This window comes from Neolamprologus brichardi, chromosome 5, assembly GCF_056152115.1.
Source record: "Neolamprologus brichardi isolate AB-2024 chromosome 5, ASM5615211v1, whole genome shotgun sequence".
Lineage (NCBI taxonomy): Eukaryota > Metazoa > Chordata > Actinopteri > Cichliformes > Cichlidae > Neolamprologus > Neolamprologus brichardi.
Window position 1 is genome coordinate 18,467,849 of NC_142108.1, and position 24,110 is coordinate 18,491,958.

The following is a 24,110-nucleotide window of genomic DNA, read 5'->3' on the forward strand; positions in this document are numbered from 1 at the left end:
AAATATCCCATATTTTCATTTTTGGAATTATCATCTGAATGCACAGGAAAATGACAAGGCGGACTCAGCTGCAATTCTATGACCGGAGGAGGGATTTCACCTTTCTTATAGTACTTATTTTGGTGGTCATAGTGCTCATTGCATTATGTGTGTTTTTTGCACAAAACAAAGGTAAGTGTGAGTTTTTTTCAAAGATCTATCTATCTATCTATCTAGCTATCTAGCTATAGATATATATACATATATATAGATATTACTGCAAATCCTGGTTCTTTACTACTATTACTTACTACTTGTTAGGCATGCTCATGGGAAATACATCTTTGCCACTGAAATCTTGTGACAATTAATCTTAGTAGTGGTAGTTCCTTGGGAATAACTGTAAATATAATTTAAAACACCAGTAAATAGAATGACTGCTTCTTGATGTGAGCATATATTTTACTCCTTTCACAGTGGTTAAAGCTAATATGAGATAAATGGATTTCTTATTTTTAAAGAAAGAAATACAGCCAAAATATAATTTCTGTGTTTTTTGTGTTTTTCTTTAAATTTCAAGTCATTTGAATGAATATTTTATTAAATACATCCGATGAAGCTATTATTAAAAAAAAAAAAAAAATCCATGCCACACTTGCAGATTTACAGATGCATAACTGTAAATCAATCAGACTGGAATGTATGGTTTCATGGGTTAAACTTAAATTTCATATAATAAAGAAAAGGTAGCAGGTGAAACAGACCAGAGAGTGATTGGCATATTCAGTTAAATACTGAAGAAAATGTCTGATAAGAATATAAGCATTTTATGGACATTATGTACCAGAGATAAGTAATTTCTGCGCAAATCAGTGTTGGAATAATAGTTATTCATTTGTACCACAATAAACAGTTGTAATCATGATGGAAAAAACAAATTAAATCATGGGCTGTGTCCCAATTTAGAGTCTACGTACGGCGCGTACTATAAGTACGAGAGTGCGGAAGTGAGAGGCTTGTGAAATGGGACGGTCTAGCCCTTCGTTGCGCTGTTCAGGTTGCCTAGCAACCATGATACTAACCGCGAGAAACGTTACATACAGCATTGTTTGACAGAAATGAAGGGGAAAAATATTTTGTCATGACATCACTTTGATTAGTTGAGTATCTGAGGCTGAGGCCACGGGACTGTAAAACATGATTGTTGGGCTTCACTGAACAGTCATTTAAGATTAGTTAGTAAATAACAATTAGCTAATGTTGTTCATGAGACTAAAATCATCTCACTGTGGTAATGTAAATATAATATGGCCAATATTATATTATTGTCAGATTATTATGATATATATGTATATGTATATCTTATATCTTAGATATACATATATCTATATATCTTGGTATATATATATGTATATATATATATATATATATATATATATATATATATATATATATATATATATATATATATATATATATTCTTTAAAACCAAGTTAACGCTGTAAGTACAAACATCACTAATGTCACACAACTTTGCCAACATGTGGCCAACAGCAATGTTTTAATGTTCTTTATTATTAAACATTCGCACATAATTAAGGGACGTCATGTTCAGTACTTACTTTTGACAGTTCACTCTTGGCCGCTCCCTTCTGCCGTATGTTGCGGCAAAATTATCCACACCCACTGCCGCGCTATGAATTGTGGGATATATGGGACCACGAAGCGTGCACCGGACCACGCTTGATATTTGGGGAAATCGACGGCGCATTTGGAGTATGCATTTGAAGTACACTTCGAATTGGGACAGCCGTCGTCGCGTGGCGATGACGTAATTGCACTTGAAATGCGTACTTCAAGCGTGCAGACCCTGAATTGGGACACAGCAATGGTGTGGTGGGGCGTGGTCTGCGGTGCCGTGCAGGGAGGGCGGACGCACCTGCACGGCATCCTTAATCACGCCCACCTAGTTAAAAACACGGTGTGATGTTAGATCAATAAAATGGCTCTAGATTATGATCTTTGGTCCCACCCTGCCTTATTCACACCACACATGGAATTTACCAATTGGTGGAACTTCCTTCAAGAAAATTTCAAGCTACTTATTAATAGACCTGCAGAACGTTGGAGTGTATTTCTGTACACATAATTCTTAATATAATGCTTTACCTGCTTTGCACTGTTTTGCGTGAATGGCCTTACTTAAGTCGTTCCACATTACGGCTGACTCAGCCACTGTAAACAGCAGATTTTCACTGTTTGCGTCTCTTCTGTAGAAGGTTTACTTTATTTTTTATGTTGCTGCATTGCTAGCTGATGATCAGTTGATAGACAACTACTGTGAGGTTACATATAATTGAGTGTAGCCATGAATTTGCCCCTATTTAAAATTTGTCTAATGGTGGAATGACCTTGTCCATCCACTTAACAAAATGAAAGATTGCAATGGGGGAAGCAATTTCAGTGGTCATAGGACAAGAAGCAGGATAGATTATAGTCTATTGCAGGGTTCACATGTATGACAAAACAATATCTATATTCTTTAGAATTCTAAATGGTATGTCTTCAAGAATCATGTTTTTAACCTCAGTTAGAATCTGAAAAGTGCTTCAGAAGTTGTTTCAAATTCACACATTCAGAAACCAATGTTAAAGAAAACAGTTGATATGTCTGATGTGACTCTACCATCAGAACTAACTCGAATTTGAACTTTATGGCTACGTTGTTGGGCAGAGGATTAAATTATCAAGTATACAATCAAAGGACAACTTTCTCACAATTTGAGCAATGGCTGTCTCAGTTGTCATAAATGTTGAAATGAATTTCCAAATGTGATGGGATTTGTTTTAAAGTGAATTGACAAATAGTTTTTTAAACACTATCTCCTTCAACAGGATATCAAAATAAAAAAGATCAAGAAAACAAAACATTGCCAAATCCACAAATTCTGGACAACTATAAGGGGAAGAGTCTCTTAAATATTAAGTTTGCAAGGAATAAAAGCATTGTTCCAGATATTCAACTTAATAGCATAAATGGGAATCAACAAAAATCAAGCTCAGTGTCTTCAGTAAGTTTCACATTGGAAACTGCTAGTTTTGTTCAAACATCCCCTGAACAAAGTACTCAAACAGCTGTAACAGGCACTAGTACAACAGAGAACAGAGCAACAACTCTTGAGACTTCTGCGACAATGACCTCCTCACACCCTGAATCACCAACAACTTCTATTACAACAATGGCCCAAACAGGGACAACACAGTCTACAGAGTCTGTCCCTCCAGTCACCACCAATGAAATTACTGTAACTACCAACATTGACCATTCCACAACAACTTCAAAGACTTCCTCCAGTTTGCCTTCCACAGTCACTTCAGAAAGCACTAGTTTTACTCCAACATCCCCAGAACAAAGTACTCAAACAGCTGTAACAGGCACTAGTACAACAGAGAACAAAGCAACAACTCTTGAGACTTCTGAGACAATGACATCAGCGAACCCTGAATCGCCTTCCACAGTCACTTCAGAAAGCACTAGTTTTACTCCAACATCCCCAGAACAAAGTACTCAAACAGCTGTAACAGGCACTAGTACAACAGAGAACAAAGCAACAACTCTTGAGACTTCCGAGACAATGACATCAGCAAATCCTGAATCGCCTTCCACAGTTACTTCAGAAAGCACTAGTTTTACTGGAACATCACCAGAACAAAGTACTCAAACAGCTGTAACAGGCACTAGTACAACAGAGAACAAAGCAACAACTCTTGAGACTTCTGAGACAATGACATCTGCACACCCTGAATCACCAACTACTTCTATTACAACAATGGCCCAAACAGGAACAACACAGTCTACAGAGTCTGTCCCACCAGTCACCACCAATGAAATTACTGTAACTACCAACATTGACCATTCCACAACAACTTCAAAGACTTCCTCCAGTTTGCCTTCCACAGTCACTTCAGAAAGCACTAGTTTTACTCCAACATCCCCAGAACAAAGTACTCAAACAGCTGTAACAGGCACTAGTACAACAGAGAACAAAGCAACAACTCTTGAGACTTCTGAGACAATGACATCAGCGAACCCTGAATCGCCTTCCACAGTCACTTCAGAAAGCACTAGTTTTACTCCAACATCCCCAGAACAAAGTACTCAAACAGCTGTAACAGGAACTAGTACAACAGAGAACAAAGCAACAACTCTTGAGACTTCTGAGACAATGACATCAGCTAACCCTGAATCGCCTTCCACAGTCTCTTCAGAAAGCACTAGTTTTACTCCAACATCCCCAGAACAAAGTACTCAAACAGCTGTAACAGGCACTAGTACAACAGAGAACAAAGCAACAACTCTTGAGACTTCTGAGACAATGACATCAGCGAACCCTGAATCGCCTTCCACAGTCACTTCAGAAAGCACTAGTTTTACTCCAACATCCCCAGAAAAAAGTACTCAAACAGCTGTAAAAGGCACTAGTACAACAGAGAACAAAGCAACAACTCTTGAGACTTCTGAGACAATGACATCAGCGAACCCTGAATCGCCTTCCACAGTCACTTCAGAAAGCACTAGTTTTACTCCAACATCCCCAGAACAAAGTACTCAAACAGCTGTAACAGGCACTAGTACAACAGAGAACAAAGCAACAACTCTTGAGACTTCTGAGACAATGACATCAGTGAACCCTGAATCGCCTTCCACAGTCACTTCAGAAAGCACTAGTTTTACTCCAACATCCCCAGAACAAAGTACTCAAACAGCTGTAACAGGCACTAGTACAACAGAGAACAAAGCAACAACTCTTGAGACTTCTGAGACAATGACATTTGCAAACCCTGAATCACCAAATACTTCTATTACAACAATGGCCCAAACAGGAACAACACAGTCTACAGAGTCTGTCCCACCAGTCGCCACCAATGAAATTACTCTAACTACCAACATGGACCATTCCACAACAACTTCAGAGACTTCCTCCAGTTCGCCTTCCACAGTCACTTCAGAAAGCACTAGTTTTACTCCAACATCCCCAGAACAAAGTACTCAAACAGCTGTAACAGGCACTAGTACAACAGAGAACAAAGCAACAACTCTTGAGACTTCTGAGACAATGACATCAGCGAAGCCTGAATCGCCTTCCACAGTCACATCAGAAAGCACTAGTTTTACTCCAACATCCCCAGAACAAAGTACTCAAACAGCTGTAACAGGCACTAGAACAACAGAGAACAAAGCAACAACTCTTGAGACTTCTGAGACAATGACATCTGCACACCCTGAATCACCAACTACTTCTATTACAACAATGGCCCAAACAGGGACAACACAGTCTACAGAGTCTGCCCCACCAGTCACCACCAATGAAATTACTCTAACTACCAACATGGAACATTCCATAACAACTTCAGAGACTTCCTCCAGTTCGCCTTCCACAGTCACTTCAGAAAGCACTAGTTTTACTCCAACATCCCCAACACAAAGTACTCAAACAGCTGTAACAGGCACTAGTACAACAGAGAACAAAGCAACAACTCTTGAGACTTCTGAGACAATGACATCCGCACACCCTCAATCGCCAACAACTTCTATTACAACAATGGCCCAAACAGGAACAACACAGTCTACAGAGTCTGTCCCACCAGTCACCACCAATGAAATTACTCTAAGTACCAACATGGACCATTCCACAACAACTTCAGAGACTTCCTCCAGTTCGCCTTCCACAGTCACTTCAGAAAGCACTAGTTTTACTCCAACATCCCCAGAACAAAGTACTCAAACAGCTGTAACAGGCACTAGTACAACAGAGAACAAAGTAACAACTCTTGAGACTTCTGAGACAATGACATCAGCGAACCCTGAATCGCTTTCCACAGTCACTTCAGAAAGCACTAGTTTTACTCCAACATCCCCAGAACAAAGTACTCAAACAGCTGTAACAGGCACTAGTACAACAGAGAACAAAGCAACAACTCTTGAGACTTCTGAGACAATGACATCTGCAAACCCTGAATCACCAAATACTTCTATTACAACAATGGCCCAAACAGGAACAACACAGTCTACAGAGTCTGTCCCACCAGTCACCACCAATGAAATTACTCTAACTACCAACATGGACCATTCCACAACAACTTCAGAGACTTCCTCCAGTTCGCCTTCCACAGTCACTTTAGAAAGCACTAGGTTTACTCCAACATCCCCAGAACAAAGTACTCAAACAGCTGTAACAGGCACTAGTACAACAGAGAACAAAGCAACAACTCTTGAGACTTCTGAGACAATGACATCCACACACCCTCAATCGCCAACAACTTCTATTACAACAATGGCCCAAACAGGAACAACACAGTCTACAGAGTCTGTCCCACCAGTCACCACCAATGAAATTACTCTAAGTACCAACATGGACCATTCCACCACAACTTCAGAGACTTCCTCCAGTTCGCCTTCCACAGTCACTTCAGAAAGCACTAGTTTTACTCCAACATCCCCAGAACAAAGTACTCAAACAGCTGTAACAGGCACTAGTACAACAGAGAACAAAGCAACAACTCTTGAGACTTCTGAGACAATGACATCAGCGAACCCTGAATCGCTTTCCACAGTCACTTCAGAAAGCACTAGTTTTACTCCAACATCCCCAGAACAAAGTACTCAAACAGCTGTAACAGGTACTAGAACAACAGAGAACAAAGCAACAACTCTTGAGACTTCTGAGACAATGTCATCTGCACACCCTGAATCACCATCTATTTCTATTACAACAATGGCCCAAACAGGGACAACACAGTCTACAGAGTCTGCCCCACCAGTCACCACCAATGAAATTACTCTAACTACCAACATGGAACATTCCATAACAACTTCAGAGAATTCCTCCAGTTCGCCTTCCACAGTCACTTCAGAAAGCACTAGTTTTACTCCAACATCCCCAGAACAAAGTACTCAAACAGCTGTAACAGGCACTAGTACAACAGAGAACAAAGCAACAACTCTTGAGACTTCTGAGACAATGACATCAGCGAACCCTGAATCGCCTTCCACAGTCACTTCAGAAAGCACTAGTTTTACTCCAACATCCCCAGAACAAAGTACTCAAACAGCTGTAACAGGCACTAGAACAAAAGAGAACAAAGCAACAACTCTTGAGACTGTTGAGACAATGACATCTGCACACCCTGAATCACCAACTACTTCTATTACAACAATGGCCCAAACAGGGACAACACAGTCTACAGAGTCTGCCCCACCAGTCACCACCAATGAAATTACTCTAACTACCAACATGGAACATTCCATAACAACTTCAGAGACTTCCTCCAGTTCGCCTTCCACAGTCACTTCAGAAAGCACTAGTTTTACTCCAAGATCCCCAACACAAAGTACTCAAACAGCTGTAACAGGCACTAGTACAACAGAGAACAAAGCAACAACTCTTGAGACTTCTGAGACAATGACATCCGCACACCCACAATCGCCAACAACTTCTATTACAACAATGGCCCAAACAGGAACAACACAGTCTACAGAGTCTTTCCCACCAGTCACCACCAACGAAATTACTCTAACTACCAACATGGAACATTCCACAACAACTTCAGAGACTTCCTCCAGTTCGCCTTCCACAGTCACTTCAGAAAGCACTAGTTTTACTCCAACATCCCCAGAACAAAGTACTCAAACAGCTGTAACAGGCACTAGTACAACAGAGAACAAAGCAACAACTCTTGAGACTTCAGAGACAATGACATCAGCGAACCCTGAATCGCCTTCCACAGTCACTTCAGAAAGCACTAGTTTTACTCCAACATCCCCAGAACAAAGTACTCAAACAGCTGTAACAGGTACTAGAACAACAGAGAACAAAGCAACAACTCTTGAGACTTCTGAGACAATGTCATCTGCACACCCTGAATCAGCAACTACTTCTATTACAACAATGGCCCAAACAGGGACAACACAGTCTACAGAGTCTGCCCCACCAGTCACCACCAATGAAATTACTCTAACTACCAACATGGAACATTCCATAAAAACTTCAGAGACTTCCTCGAGTTCGCCTTCCACAGTCACTTCAGAAAGCACTAGTTTTACTCCAACATCCCCAGAACAAAGTACTCAAACAGCTGTAACAGGCACTAGTACAACAGAGAACAAAGCAACAACTCTTGAGACTTCTGAGACAATGACATCAGCGAACCCTGAATCGCCTTCCACAGTCACTTCAGAAAGCACTAGTTTTACTCCAACATCCCAAGAACAAAGTACTCAAACAGCTGTAACAGGCACTAGAACAACAGAGAACAAAGCAACAGCTCTTCAGACTTCTGAGACAATGACACCTGCACACCCTGAATCACCAACTACTTCTATTACAACAATGGCCCAAACAGGGACAACACAGTCTACAGAGTCTGCCCCACCAGTCACCACCAATGAAATTACTCTAACTACCAACATGGAACATTCCATAACAACTTCAGAGACTTCCTCCAGTTCGCCTTCCACAGTCACTTCAGAAAGCACTAGTTTTACTCCAACATCCCCAAAACAAAGTACTCAAACAGCTGTAACAGGCACTAGTACAACAGAGAACAAAGCAACAACTCTTGAGACTTCTGAGACAATGACATCTGCACAACCTGAATCGCCTTCCACAGTCACTTCAGAAAGCACTAGTTTTACTCCAACATCCCCAGAACAAAGTACTCAAACAGCTGTAACAGGTACTAGAACAACAGAGAACAAAGCAACAACTCTTGAGACTTCTGAGACAATGTCATCTGCACACCCTGAATCAGCAACTACTTCTATTACAACAATGGCCCAAACAGGGACTACACAGTCTACAGAGTCTGCCCCACCAGTCACCACCAATGAAATTACTCTAACTAACAACATGGAACATTCCATAACAACTTCAGAGACTTCCTCGAGTTCGCCTTCCACAGTCACTTCAGAAAGCACTAGTTTTACTCCAACATCCCCAGAACAAAGTACTCAAACAGCTGTAACAGGCACTAGTACAACAGAGAACAAAGCAACAACTCTTGAGACTTCTGAGACAATGACATCAGCGAACCCTGAATCGCCTTCCACAGTCACTTCAGAAAGCACTAGTTTTACTCCAACATCCCAAGAACAAAGTACTCAAACAGCTGTAACAGGCACTAGTACAACAGAGAACAAAGCAACAACTCTTGAGACTTCTGAGACAATGACATCTGCACACCCTGAATCGCCAACAACTTCTATTACAACAATGGCCCAAACAGGAACAACACAGTCTACAGAGTCTGTCCCACCAGTTACCACCAATGAAATTACTCTAACTACCAACATGGACCATTCCACAACAACTTCAGAGACTTCCTCCAGTTCGCCTTCCACAGTCACTTCAGAAAGAACTAGTTTTACTCCAACATCCCCAGAACAAAGTACTCAAACAGCTGTAACAGGCACTAGTACAACAGAGAACAAAGCAACAACTCTTGAGACTTCTGAGACAATGACATCAGCGAACCCTGAATCGCCTTCCACAGTCACTTCAGAAAGCACTAGTTTTACTCCAACATCCCCAGAACAAAGTACTCAAACAGCTGTAACAGGTACTAGAACAACAGAGAACAAAGCAACAACTCTTGAGACTTCTGAGACAATGTCATCTGCACACCCTGAATCAGCAACTACTTCTATTACAACAATGGCCCAAACAGGGACAACACAGTCTACAGAGTCTGCCCCACCAGTCACCACCAATGAAATTACTCTAACTACCAACATGGAACATTCCACCACAACTTCAGAGACTTCCTCGAGTTCGCCTTCCACAGTCACTTCAGAAAGCACTAGTTTTACTCCAACATCCCGAGAACAAAGTACTCAAACAGCTGTAACAGGCACTAGTACAACAGAGAACAAAGCAACAACTCTTGAGACTTCTGAGACAATGACATCAGCGAACCCTGAATCGCCTTCCACAGGCACTTCAGAAAGCACTAGTTTTACTCCAACATCCCAAGAACAAAGTACTCAAACAGCTGTAACAGGCACTAGTACAACAGAGAACAAAGCAACAACTCTTGAGACTTCTGAGACAATGACATCTGCACACCCTGAATCGCCAACAACTTCTATTACAACAATGGCCCAAACAGGAACAACACAGTCTACAGAGTCTGTCCCACCAGTCACCACCAATGAAATTACTCTAACTACCAACATCGACCATTCCACAACAACTTCAGAGACTTCCTCCAGTTCGCCTTCCACAGTCACTTCAGAAAGAACTAGTTTTACTCCAACATCCCCAGAACAAAGTACTCAAACAGCTGTAACAGGCACTAGTACAACAGAGAACAAAGCAACAACTCTTGAGACTTCTGAGACAATGACATCAGCGAACCCTGAATCGCCTTCCACAGTCACTTCAGAAAACACTAGTTTTACTCCAACATCCCCAGAACAAAGTACTCAAACAGCTGTAACAGGCACTAGTACAACAGAGAACAAAGCAACAACTCTTGAGACTTCTGAGACAATGACATCTGCACACTCTGAATCACCAACTACTTCTATTACAACAATGGCCCAAACAGGAACAACACAGTCTACAGAGTCTGTCCCACCAGTCACCACCAATGAAATTACTCTAACTACCAACATGGACCATTCCACAGCAACATCAGAGACTTCCTCCAGTTCGCCTTCCACAGTCACTTCAGAAAGCACTAGTTTTACTCCAACATCCCCAGAACAAAGTACTCAAACAGCTGTAACAGGCACTAGTAATACAGAGAACAAAGCAACAACTCTTGAGACTTCTGAGACAATGAAATCTACACACCCTGAATCACCAACTACTTCTGTTACAACAATGGCCCAAACAGGGACAACACAGTCTACAGAGTCTTTCCCACCAGTCACCACCAATGAAATTACTCTAACTACCAACATGGAACATTCCACAACAACTTCAGAGACTTCCTCCAGTTTGCCTTCCACAGTCACTTCAGAAAGCACTAGTTTTACTCCAACATCCCCAGAACAAAGTACTCAAACAGCTGTAACAGGCACTAGTACAACAGAGAACAAAGCAACAACTCTTGAGACTTCTGAGACAATGACATCAGCGAACCCTGAATCGCCTTCCACAATCACTTCAGAAAGCACTAGTTTTACTCCAACATCCCCAGAACAAAGTACTCAAACAGCTGTAACAGGCACTAGAACAACAGAGAACAAAGCAACAACTCATGAGACTTCTGAGACAATGACATCTGCACACCCTGAATCACCAACTACTTCTATTACAACAATGGCCCAAACAGGAACAACACAGTCTACAGAGTCTGTCCCACCAGTCACCACCAATGAAATTACTCTAACTACCAACATGGACCATTCCACAACAACTTCAGAGACTTCCTGCAGTTCGCCTTCCACAGTCACTTCAGAAAGCACTAGTTTTACTCCAACATCCCCAGAACAAAGTACTCAAACAGCTGTAACAGGCACTAGTACAAAAGAGAACAAAGCAACAACTCTTCAGACTTCTGAGACAATGACATCCACACACCCTCAATCGCTAACACCTTCTATTACAACAATGGCCCAAACAGGAACAACACAGTCTACAGAGTCTGTCCCACCAGTCACCACCAATGAAATTACTCTAACTACCAACATGGAACATTCCACAACAACTTCAGAGACTTCCTCCAGTTCGCCTTCCACAGTCACTTCAGAAAGCACTAGTTTTACTCCAACATCCCCAGAACAAAGTACTCAAACAGCTGTAACAGGCACTAGTACAACAGAGAACAAAGCAACAACTCTTGAGACTTCTGAGACAATGACATCTGCACACCCTGAATCACCAAGTACTTCTATTACAACAATGGCCCAAACAGGAACAACACAGTCTACAGAGTCTTTCTCACCAGTCACCACCAATGAAATTACTCTAACTACCAACATGGAACATTCCACAACAACTTCAGAGACTTCCTCCAGTTCGCCTTCCACAGTCACTTCAGAAAGCACTAGTTTTACTCCAACATCCCCAGAACAAAGTACTCAAACAGCTGTAACAGGTACTAGTACAACAGAGAACAAAGCAACAACTCTTGATACTTCTGAGACAATGACATCAGCGAACCCTGAATCGCCTTCCACAGTCACTTCAGAAAGCACTAGTTTTACTCCAACATCCCCTGAACAAAGTACTCAAACAGCTGTAACAGGCACTAGTACAACAGAGAACAAAGCAACAACTCTTGAGACTTCTGAGACAATGACATCAGCGAACCCTGAATCGCCTTCCACAGTCACTTCAGAAAGCACTAGTTTTTCTCCAAAATCCCCAAAACAAAGTACTCAAACAGCTGTAACAGGCACTAGAACAACAGAGAACAAAGCAACAACTCTTGAGACTTCTGAGACAATGACATCTGCACCCCCTGAATCACCAACTACTTCTATTACAACAATGGCCCAAACAGGGACAACACAGTCTACAGAGTCGGCCCCACCAGTCACAACCAATGAAATTACTCTAACTACCAACATGGAACATTCCATAACAACTTCAGAGACTTCCTCCAGTTCGCCTTCCACAGTCACTTCAGAAAGCACTAGTTTTACTCCAACATCCCCAGAACAAAGTACTCAAACAGCTGTAACAGGCACTAGTACAACAGAGAACAAAGCAACAACTCTTGAGACTTCTGAGACAATGACATCCGCACACCCTCAATCGCCAACAACTTCTATTACAACAATGGCCCAAACAGGAACAACACAGTCTACAGAGTCTGTCCCAGCAGTCACCACCAATGAAATTACTCTAACTACCAACATGGACCATTCCACAACAACATCAGAGACTTCCTCCAGTTCGCCTTCCACAGTCACTTCAGAAAGCACTAGTTTTACTCCAACATCCCCAGAACAAAGTACTCAAACAGCTGTAACAGGCACTAGTACAACAGAGAACAAAGCAACAAGTCTTGAGACTTCTGAGACAATGACATCTGCACACCCTGAATCACCAACTACTTCTATTACAACAATGGCCCAAACAGGAACAACACAGTCTACAGAGTCTTTCTCACCAGTCACCACCAATGAAATTACTCTAACTACCAACATGGAACATTCCACAACAACTTCAGAGACTTCCTCCAGTTCGCCTTCCACAGTCACTTCAGAAAGCACTAGTTTTACTCCAACATCCCCAGAACAAAGTACTCAAACAGCTGTAACAGGCACTAGTACAACAGAGAACAAAGCAACAACTCTTGAGACTTCTGAGACAATGACATCAGCGAACCCTGAATCGCCTTCCACAGTCACTTCACAAAGCACTAGTTTTACTCCAACATCCCCAGAACAAAGTACTCAAACAGCTGTAACAGGCAGTAGAACAACAGAGAACAAAGCAACAACTCATGAGACTTCTGAGACAATGACATCTGCACACCCTGAATCACCAACTACTTCTATTACAACAATGGCCCAAACAGGGACAACACAGTCTACAGAGTCAGCCCCACCAGTCACAACCAATGAAATTACTCTAACTACCAACATGGAACATTCCATAACAACTTCAGAGACTTCCTCCAGTTCGCCTTCCACAGTCACTTCAGAAAGCACTAGTTTTACTCCAACATCCCCAGAACAAAGTACTCAAACAGCTGTAACAGGCACTAGTACAACAGAGAACAAAGCAACAACTCTTGAGACTTCTGACACAATGACATCAGCGAACCCTGAATCGCCTTCCACAGTCACTTCAGAAAGCACTAGTTTTACTCCAACATCCCCAGAACAAAGTACTCAAACAGCTGTAACAGGCACTAGAACAACAGAGAACAAAGCAACAACTCTTGAGACTTCTGAGACAATGACATCTGCACACCCTGAATCACCAACTACTTCTATTACAACAATGGCCCAAACAGGGACAACACAGTCTACAGAGTCGGCCCCACCAGTCACAACCAATGAAATTACTCTAACTACCAACATGGAACATTCCATAACAACTTCAGAGACTTCCTCCAGTTCGCCTTCAACAGTCACTTCAGAAAGCACTAGTTTTACTCCAACATCCCCAGAACAAAGTACTCAAACAGCTGTAACAGGCACTAGTACAACAGAGAACAAAGCAACAACTCTTGAGACTTCTGAGACAATGACATCCGCACACCCTCAATCGCCAACAACTTCTATTACAACAATGGCCCAAACAGGAACAACACAGTCTACAGAGTCTGTCCCACCAGTCACCACCAATGAAATTACTCTAACTACCAACATGGACCATTCCACAACAACATCAGAGACTTCCTCCAGTTCGCCTTCCACAGTCACTTCAGAAAGCACTAGTTTTACTCCAACATCCCCAGAACAAAGTACTCAAACAGCTGTAACAGGCACTAGTAATACAGAGAACAAAGCAACAACTCTTGAGACTTCTGAGACAATGACATCTGCACACCCTGAATCACCAAGTACTTCTATTACAACAATGGCCCAAACAGGAACAACTCAGTCTACAGAGTCTTTCTCACCAGTCACCACCAATGAAATTACTCTAACTACCAACATGGAACATTCCACAACAACTTCAGAGACTTCCTCCAGTTCGCCTTCCACAGTCACTTCAGAAAGCACTAGTTTTACTCCAACATCCCCAGAACAAAGTACTCAAACAGCTGTAACAGGCACTAGTACAACAGAGAACAAAGCAACAACTCTTGAGACTTCTGAGACAATGACATCAGCGAACCCTGAATCGCCTTCCACAGTCACTTCAGAAAGCACTAGTTTTACTCCAACATCCCCAGAACAAAGTACTCAAACAGCTGTAACAGGCACTAGAACAACAGAGAACAAAGCAACAACTCTTGAGACTTCTGAGACAATGACATCTGCACACCCTGAATCACCAACTACTTCTATTACAACAATGGCCCAAACAGGGACAACACAGTCTACAGAGTCAGCCTCACCAGTCACAACCAATGAAATTACTCTAACTACCAACATGGAACATTCCATAAGAACTTCAGAGACTTCCTCCAGTTCGCCTTCAACAGTCACTTCAGAAAGCACTAGTTTTACTCCAACATCCCCAGAACAAAGTACTCAAACAGCTGTAACAGGCACTAGTACAACAGAGAACAAAGCAACAACTCTTGAGACTTCTGAGACAATGACATCCGCACACCCTCAATCGCCAACAACTTCTATTACAACAATGGCCCAAACAGGAACAACACAGTCTACAGAGTCTGTCCCACCAGTCACCACCAATGAAATTACTCTAACTACCAACATGGACCATTCCACAACAACATCAGAGACTTCCTCCAGTTCGCCTTCCACAGTCACTTCAGAAAGCACTAGTTTTACTCCAACATCCCCAGAACAAAGTACTCAAACAGCTGTAACAGGCACTAGTAATACAGAGAACAAAGCAACAACTCTTGAGACTTCTGAGACAATGACATCTGCACACCCTGAATCACCAACTACTTCTATTACAACAATGGCCCAAACAGGAACAACTCAGTCTACAGAGTCTTTCTCACCAGTCACCACCAATGAAATTACTCTAACTACCAACATGGAACATTCCACAACAACTTCAGAGACTTCCTCCAGTTCGCCTTCCACAGTCACTTCAGAAAGCACTAGTTTTACTCCAACATCCCCAGAACAAATTACTCAAACAGCTGTAACAGGCACTAGTACAACAGAGAACAAAGCAACAACTCTTGAGACTTCTGAGACAATGGCATCAGCGAACCCTGAATCGCCTTCCACAGTCACTTCACAAAGCACTAGATTTACTCCAACATCCCCAGAACAAAGTACTGAAACAGCTGTAACAGGCACTAGAACAACAGAGAACAAAGCAACAACTCATGAGACTTCTGAGACAATGACATCTGCACACCCTGAATCACCAACTACTTCTATTACAACAATGGCCCAAACAGGGACAACACAGTCTACAGAGTCAGCCCCACCAGTCACAACCAATGAAATTACTCTAACTACCAACATGGAACATTCCATAACAACTTCAGAGACTTCCTCCAGTTCGCCTTCCACAGTCACTTCAGAAAGCACTAGTTTTACTCCAACATCCCCAGAACAAAGTACTCAAACAGCTGTAACAGGCACTAGTACAACAGAGAACAAAGCAACAACTCTTGAGACTTCTGAGACAATGACATCCGCACACCCTCAATTGCCAACTACTTCTATTACAACAATGGCCCAAACAGGAACAACACAGTCTACAGAGTCTGTCCCACCAGTCACCACCAATGAAATTACTCTAACTACCAACATGGACCATTCCACAACAACTTCAGAGACTTCCTCCAGTTCGCCTTCCAAAGTCACTTCAGAAAGAACTAGTTTTACTCCAACATCCCCAGAACAAAGTACTCAAACAGCTGTAACAGGCACTAGTACAACAGAGAACAAAGCAACAACTCTTGAGACTTCTGAGACAATGACATCAGCACACCCTCAATTGCCAACTACTTCTATTACAACAGTGGCCCAAACAGGAACAACACAGTCTACAGAGTCTGTCCCACCAGTCACCACCAATGAAATTACTCTAACTACCAACATGGAACATTCCATAACAACTTCAGAGACTTCCTCCAGTTCGCCTTCCACAGTCACTTCAGAAAGCACTAGTTTTACTCCAACATCCCCAGAACAAAGTACTCAAACAGCTGTAACAGGCACTAGTACAACAGAGAACAAAGCAACAACTCTTGAGACTTCTGAGACAATGACATCCGCACACCCTCAATCGCCAACAACTTCTATTACAACAATGGCCCAAACAGGAACAACACAGTCTACAGAGTCTGTCCCAGCAGTCACCACCAATGAAATTACTCTAACTACCAACATGGACCATTCCACAACAACATCAGAGACTTCCTCCAGTTCGCCTTCCACAGTCACTTCAGAAAGCACTAGTTTTACTCCAACATCCCCAGAACAAAGTACTCAAACAGCTGTAACAGGCACTAGTACAACAGAGAACAAAGCAACAAGTCTTGAGACTTCTGAGACAATGACATCTGCACACCCTGAATCACCAACTACTTCTATTACAACAATGGCCCAAACAGGAACAACACAGTCTACAGAGTCTTTCTCACCAGTCACCACCAATGAAATTACTCTAACTACCAACATGGAACATTCCACAACAACTTCAGAGACTTCCTCCAGTTCGCCTTCCACAGTCACTTCAGAAAGCACTAGTTTTACTCCAACATCCCCAGAACAAAGTACTCAAACAGCTGTAACAGGCACTAGTACAACAGAGAACAAAGCAACAACTCTTGAGACTTCTGAGACAATGACATCAGCGAACCCTGAATCGCCTTCCACAGTCACTTCACAAAGCACTAGTTTTACTCCAACATCCCCAGAACAAAGTACTCAAACAGCTGTAACAGGCAGTAGAACAACAGAGAACAAAGCAACAACTCATGAGACTTCTGAGACAATGACATCTGCACACCCTGAATCACCAACTACTTCTATTACAACAATGGCCCAAACAGGGACAACACAGTCTACAGAGTCAGCCCCACCAGTCACAACCAATGAAATTACTCTAACTACCAACATGGAACATTCCATAACAACTTCAGAGACTTCCTCCAGTTCGCCTTCCACAGTCACTTCAGAAAGCACTAGTTTTACTCCAACATCCCCAGAACAAAGTACTCAAACAGCTGTAACAGGCACTAGTACAACAGAGAACAAAGCAACAACTCTTGAGACTTCTGACACAATGACATCAGCGAACCCTGAATCGCCTTCCACAGTCACTTCAGAAAGCACTAGTTTTACTCCAACATCCCCAGAACAAAGTACTCAAACAGCTGTAACAGGCACTAGAACAACAGAGAACAAAGCAACAACTCTTGAGACTTCTGAGACAATGACATCTGCACACCCTGAATCACCAACTACTTCTATTACAACAATGGCCCAAACAGGGACAACACAGTCTACAGAGTCGGCCCCACCAGTCACAACCAATGAAATTACTCTAACTACCAACATGGAACATTCCATAACAACTTCAGAGACTTCCTCCAGTTCGCCTTCAACAGTCACTTCAGAAAGCACTAGTTTTACTCCAACATCCCCAGAACAAAGTACTCAAACAGCTGTAACAGGCACTAGTACAACAGAGAACAAAGCAACAACTCTTGAGACTTCTGAGACAATGACATCCGCACACCCTCAATCGCCAACAACTTCTATTACAACAATGGCCCAAACAGGAACAACACAGTCTACAGAGTCTGTCCCACCAGTCACCACCAATGAAATTACTCTAACTACCAACATGGACCATTCCACAACAACATCAGAGACTTCCTCCAGTTCGCCTTCCACAGTCACTTCAGAAAGCACTAGTTTTACTCCAACATCCCCAGAACAAAGTACTCAAACAGCTGTAACAGGCACTAGTAATACAGAGAACAAAGCAACAACTCTTGAGACTTCTGAGACAATGACATCTGCACACCCTGAATCACCAAGTACTTCTATTACAACAATGGCCCAAACAGGAACAACTCAGTCTACAGAGTCTTTCTCACCAGTCACCACCAATGAAATTACTCTAACTACCAACATGGAACATTCCACAACAACTTCAGAGACTTCCTCCAGTTCGCCTTCCACAGTCACTTCAGAAAGCACTAGTTTTACTCCAACATCCCCAGAACAAAGTACTCAAACAGCTGTAACAGGCACTAGTACAACAGAGAACAAAGCAACAACTCTTGAGACTTCTGAGACAATGACATCAGCGAACCCTGAATCGCCTTCCACAGTCACTTCAGAAAGCACTAGTTTTACTCCAACATCCCCAGAACAAAGTACTCAAACAGCTGTAACAGGCACTAGAACAACAGAGAACAAAGCAACAACTCTTGAGACTTCTGAGACAATGACATCTGCACACCCTGAATCACCAACTACTTCTATTACAACAATGGCCCAAACAGGGACAACACAGTCTACAGAGTCGGCCCCACCAGTCACAACCAATGAAATTACTCTAACTACCAACATGGAACATTCCATAAGAACTTCAGAGACTTCCTCCAGTTCGCCTTCAACAGTCACTTCAGAAAGCACTAGTTTTACTCCAACATCCCCAGAACAAAGTACTCAAACAGCTGTAACAGGCACTAGTACAACAGAGAACAAAGCAACAACTCTTGAGACTTCTGAGACAATGACATCCGCACACCCTCAATCGCCAACAACTTCTATTACAACAATGGCCCAAACAGGAACAACACAGTCTACAGAGTCTGTCCCACCAGTCACCACCAATGAAATTACTCTAACTACCAACATGGACCATTCCACAACAACATCAGAGACTTCCTCCAGTTCGCCTTCCACAGTCACTTCAGAAAGCACTAGTTTTACTCCAACATCCCCAGAACAAAGTACTCAAACAGCTGTAACAGGCACTAGTAATACAGAGAACAAAGCAACAACTCTTGAGACTTCTGAGACAATGACATCTGCACACCCTGAATCACCAACTACTTCTATTACAACAATGGCCCAAACAGGAACAACTCAGTCTACAGAGTCTTTCTCACCAGTCACCACCAATGAAATTACTCTAACTACCAACATGGAACATTCCACAACAACTTCAGAGACTTCCTCCAGTTCGCCTTCCACAGTCACTTCAGAAAGCACTAGTTTTACTCCAACATCCCCAGAACAAATTACTCAAACAGCTGTAACAGGCACTAGTACAACAGAGAACAAAGCAACAACTCTTGAGACTTCTGAGACAATGGCATCAGCGAACCCTGAATCGCCTTCCACAGTCACTTCAAAAAGCACTAGATTTACTCCAACATCCCCAGAACAAAGTACTGAAACAGCTGTAACAGGCACTAGAACAACAGAGAACAAAGCAACAACTCATGAGACTTCTGAGACAATGACATCTGCACACCCTGAATCACCAACTACTTCTATTACAACAATGGCCCAAACAGGGACAACACAGTCTACAGAGTCAGCCCCACCAGTCACAACCAATGAAATTACTCTAACTACCAACATGGAACATTCCATAACAACTTCAGAGACTTCCTCCAGTTCGCCTTCCACAGTCACTTCAGAAAGCACTAGTTTTACTCCAACATCCCCAGAACAAAGTACTCAAACAGCTGTAACAGGCACTAGTACAAGAGAGAACAAAGCAACAACTCTTGAGACTTCTGAGACAATGACATCAGCGAACCCTGAATCGCCTTCCACAGTCACTTCAGAAAGCACTAGTTTTACTCTAACATCCCCAGAACAAATTACTCAAACAGCTGTAACAGGCACTAGTACAACAGAGAACAAAGCAACAACTCTTGAGACTTCTGAGACAATGACATCAGCGAACCCTGAATCGCCTTCCACAGTCACTTCAGAAAGCACTAGTTTTACTCCAACATCCCCAGAACAAAGTACTCAAACAGCTGTAACAGGCACTAGTACAACAGAGAACAAAGCAACAACTCATGAGACTTCTGAGACAATGACATCTGCACACCCTGAATCACCAACTACTTCTATTACAACAATGGCCCAAACAGGGACAACACAGTCTACAGAGTCTGCCCCACCAGTCACCACCAATGAAATTACTCTAACTACCAACATGGAACATTCCACAACAACTTCAGAGACTTCCTCCAGTTCGCCTTCCACAGTCACTTCAGAAAGCAATAGTTTTACTCCAACATCCCCAGAACAAAGTACTCAAACAGCTGTAACAGGCAGTAGTACAACAGAGAACAAAGCAACAACTCTTGAGACTTCTGAGACAATGACATCAGCGAACCCTGAATCGCCTTCCACAGTCACTTCAGAAAGCACTAGTTTTACTCCAACATCCCCAGAACAAAGTACTCAAACAGCTGTAACAGGCACTAGTACAACAGAGAACAAAGCAACAACTCTTGAGACTTCTGAGACAATGACATCTGCACACCCTGAATCACCAACTACTTCTATTACAACAATTGCCCAAACAGGAACAACACAGTCTACAGAGTCATTCTCACCAGTCACCACCAATGAAATTACTCTAACTACCAACATGGACCATTCCACAACAACTTCAGAGACTTCCTCCAGTTCGCCTTCCACAGTCACTTCAGAAAGCACTAGTTTTACTCCAACATCCCCAGAACAAAGTACTCAAACAGCTGTAACAGGCACTAGTACAACAGAGAACAAAGCAACAACTCTTGAGACTTCTGAGACAATGACATCAGCGATCCCTGAATCGCCTTCCACAGTCACTTCAGAAAGCACTAGTTTTACTCCAACATCCCCAGAACAAAGTACTCAAACAGCTGTAACAGGCACTAGAACAACAGAGAACAAAGCAACAACTCATGAGACTTCTGAGACAATGACATCTGCACACCCTGAATCACCAACTACTTCTATTACAACAATGGCCCAAACAGGGACAACACAGTCTACAGAGTCTGCCCCACCAGTCACCACCAATGAAATTACTCTAACTACCAACATGGACCATTCCACAACAACTTCAGAGACTTCCTCCAGTTCGCCTTCCACAGTCACTTCAGAAAGCACTAGTTTTACTCCAACATCCCCAGAACAAAGTACTCAAACAGCTGTAACAGGCACTAGTACAAGAGAGAACAAAGCAACAACTCTTGAGACTTCTGAGACAATGACATCAGCGAACCCTGAATCGCCTTCCACAGTCACTTCAGAAAGCACTAGTTTTACTCCAACATCCCCAGAACAAAGTACTCAAACAGCTGTAACAGGCACTAGTACAACAGAGAACAAAGCAACAACTCATGAGACTTCTGAGACAATGACATCTGCACACCCTGAATCACCAACTACTTCTATTACAACAATGGCCCAAACAGGGACAACACAGTCTACAGAGTCTGCCCCACCAGTCACCACCAATGAAATTACTCTAACTACCAACATGGAACATTCCACAACAACTTCAGAGACTTCCTCCAGTTCGCCTTCCACAGTCACTTCAGAAAGCAATAGTTTTACTCCAACATCCCCAGAACAAAGTACTCAAACAGCTGTAACAGGCAGTAGTACAACAGAGAACAAAGCAACAACTCTTGAGACTTCTGAGACAATGACATCCGCACACCCTCAATCGCCAACAACTTCTATTACAACAATGGCCCAAACAGGAACAACACAGTCTACAGAGTCTGTCCCACCAGTCACCACCAATGAAATTACTCTAACTACCAACATGGACCATTCCACAACAACTTCAGAGACTTCCTCCAGTTCGCCTTCCACAGTCACTTCAGAAAGCACTAGTTTTACTCCAACATCCCCAGAACAAAGTACTCAAACAGCTGTAACAGGCACTAGTACAACAGAGAACAAAGCAACAACTCTTGAGACTTCTGAGACAATGAAATCAGCGAACCCTGAATCGCCTTCCACAGTCACTTCAGAAAGCACTAGTTTTACTCCAACATCCCCAGAACAAAGTACTCAAACAGCTGTAACAGGCACTAGTACAACAGAGAACAAAGCAACAACTCTTGAGACTTCTGAGACAATGACATCCGCGCACCCTCAATCGCCAACAACTTCTATTACAACAATGACCCAAACAGGAACAACACAGTCTACAAAGTCTGTCCCACCAGTCACCACCAATGAAATTACTCTAACTACCAACATGGACCATTCCACAACAACTTCAGAGACTTCCTCCAGTTCGCCTTCCACAGTCACTTCAGAAAGCACTAGTTTTACTCTAACATCCCCAGAACAAAGTACTCAAACAGCTGTAACAGGCACTAGTACAACAGAGAACAAAGCAACAACTCTTGAGACTTCTGAGACAATGACATCAGCGAACCCTGAATCGCCTTCCACAGTCACTTCAGAAAGCACTAGTTTTACTCCAACATCCTCAGAACAAAGTACTGAAACAGCTGTAACAGGCACTAGAACAACAGAGAACAAAGCAACAACTCATGAGACTTCTGAGACAATGACATCTGCACACCCTGAATCACCAACTACTTCTATTACAACAATGGCCCAAACAGGGACAACACAGTCTACAGAGTCTGCCCCACCAGTCACCACCAATGAAATTACTCTAACTACCAACATGGACCATTCCACAACAACTTCAGAGACTTCCTCCAGTTCGCCTTCCACAGTCACTTCAGAAAGCACTAGTTTTACTCCAACATCCCCAGAACAAAGTACTCAAACAGCTGTAACAGGCACTAGTACAACAGAGAACAAAGCAACCACTCTTGAGACTTCTGAGACAATGACATCCGCACACCCTCAATCGCCAACAACTTCTATTACAACAATGGCCCAAACAGGAACAACACAGTCTACAGAGTCTGTCCCACCAGTCACCACCAATGAAATTACTCTAACTACCAACACGGACCATTCCACAACAACTTCAGAGACTTCCTCCAGTTCGCCTTCCACAGTCACTTCAGAAAGCACTAGTTTTACTCCAACATCCCCAGAACAAAGTACTCAAACAGCTATAACAGGCACTAGTACAACAGAGAACAAAGCAACAACTCTTGAGACTTCTGAGACAATGACATCAGCGAACCCTGAATCGCCTTCCACAGTCACTTCAGAAAGCACTAGTTTTACTCCAACATCCCCAGAACAAAGTACTCAAACAGCTGTAACAGGCACTAGTACAACAGAGAACAAAGCAACAACTCTTGAGACTTCTGAGACAATGACATCAGCGAACCCTGAATCGCCTTCCACAGTCACTTCAGAAAGCACTAGTTTTACTCTAACATCCCCAGAACAAATTACTCAAACAGCTGTAACAGGCACTAGTACAACAGAGAACAAAGCAACAACTCTTGAGACTTCTGAGACAATGACATCAGCGAACCCTGAATCGCCTTCCACAGTCACTTCAGAAAGCACTAGTTTTACTCCAACATCCCCAGAACAAAGTACTCAAACAGCTGTAACAGGCACTA

At 42.6% G+C, this 24,110-nt stretch overlaps 1 protein-coding gene across 1 annotated transcript; it reads left to right on the top strand.

Moving 5' to 3' along the window:
• Positions 1–38: 38 nt before the first annotated feature.
• On the top strand, positions 39–23,951 carry LOC148102772 (uncharacterized). Its single transcript, XM_087841206.1, has 5 exons — positions 39–171; positions 2,874–9,214; positions 9,356–20,867; positions 21,018–23,887; positions 23,946–23,951. The coding sequence occupies exons 1-5, from the start codon at positions 39–41 to the stop codon at positions 23,949–23,951; spliced, it is 20,862 nt and encodes a 6,953-aa protein (XP_087697332.1).
• The last annotated feature ends 159 nt before the right edge of the window (positions 23,952–24,110 follow it).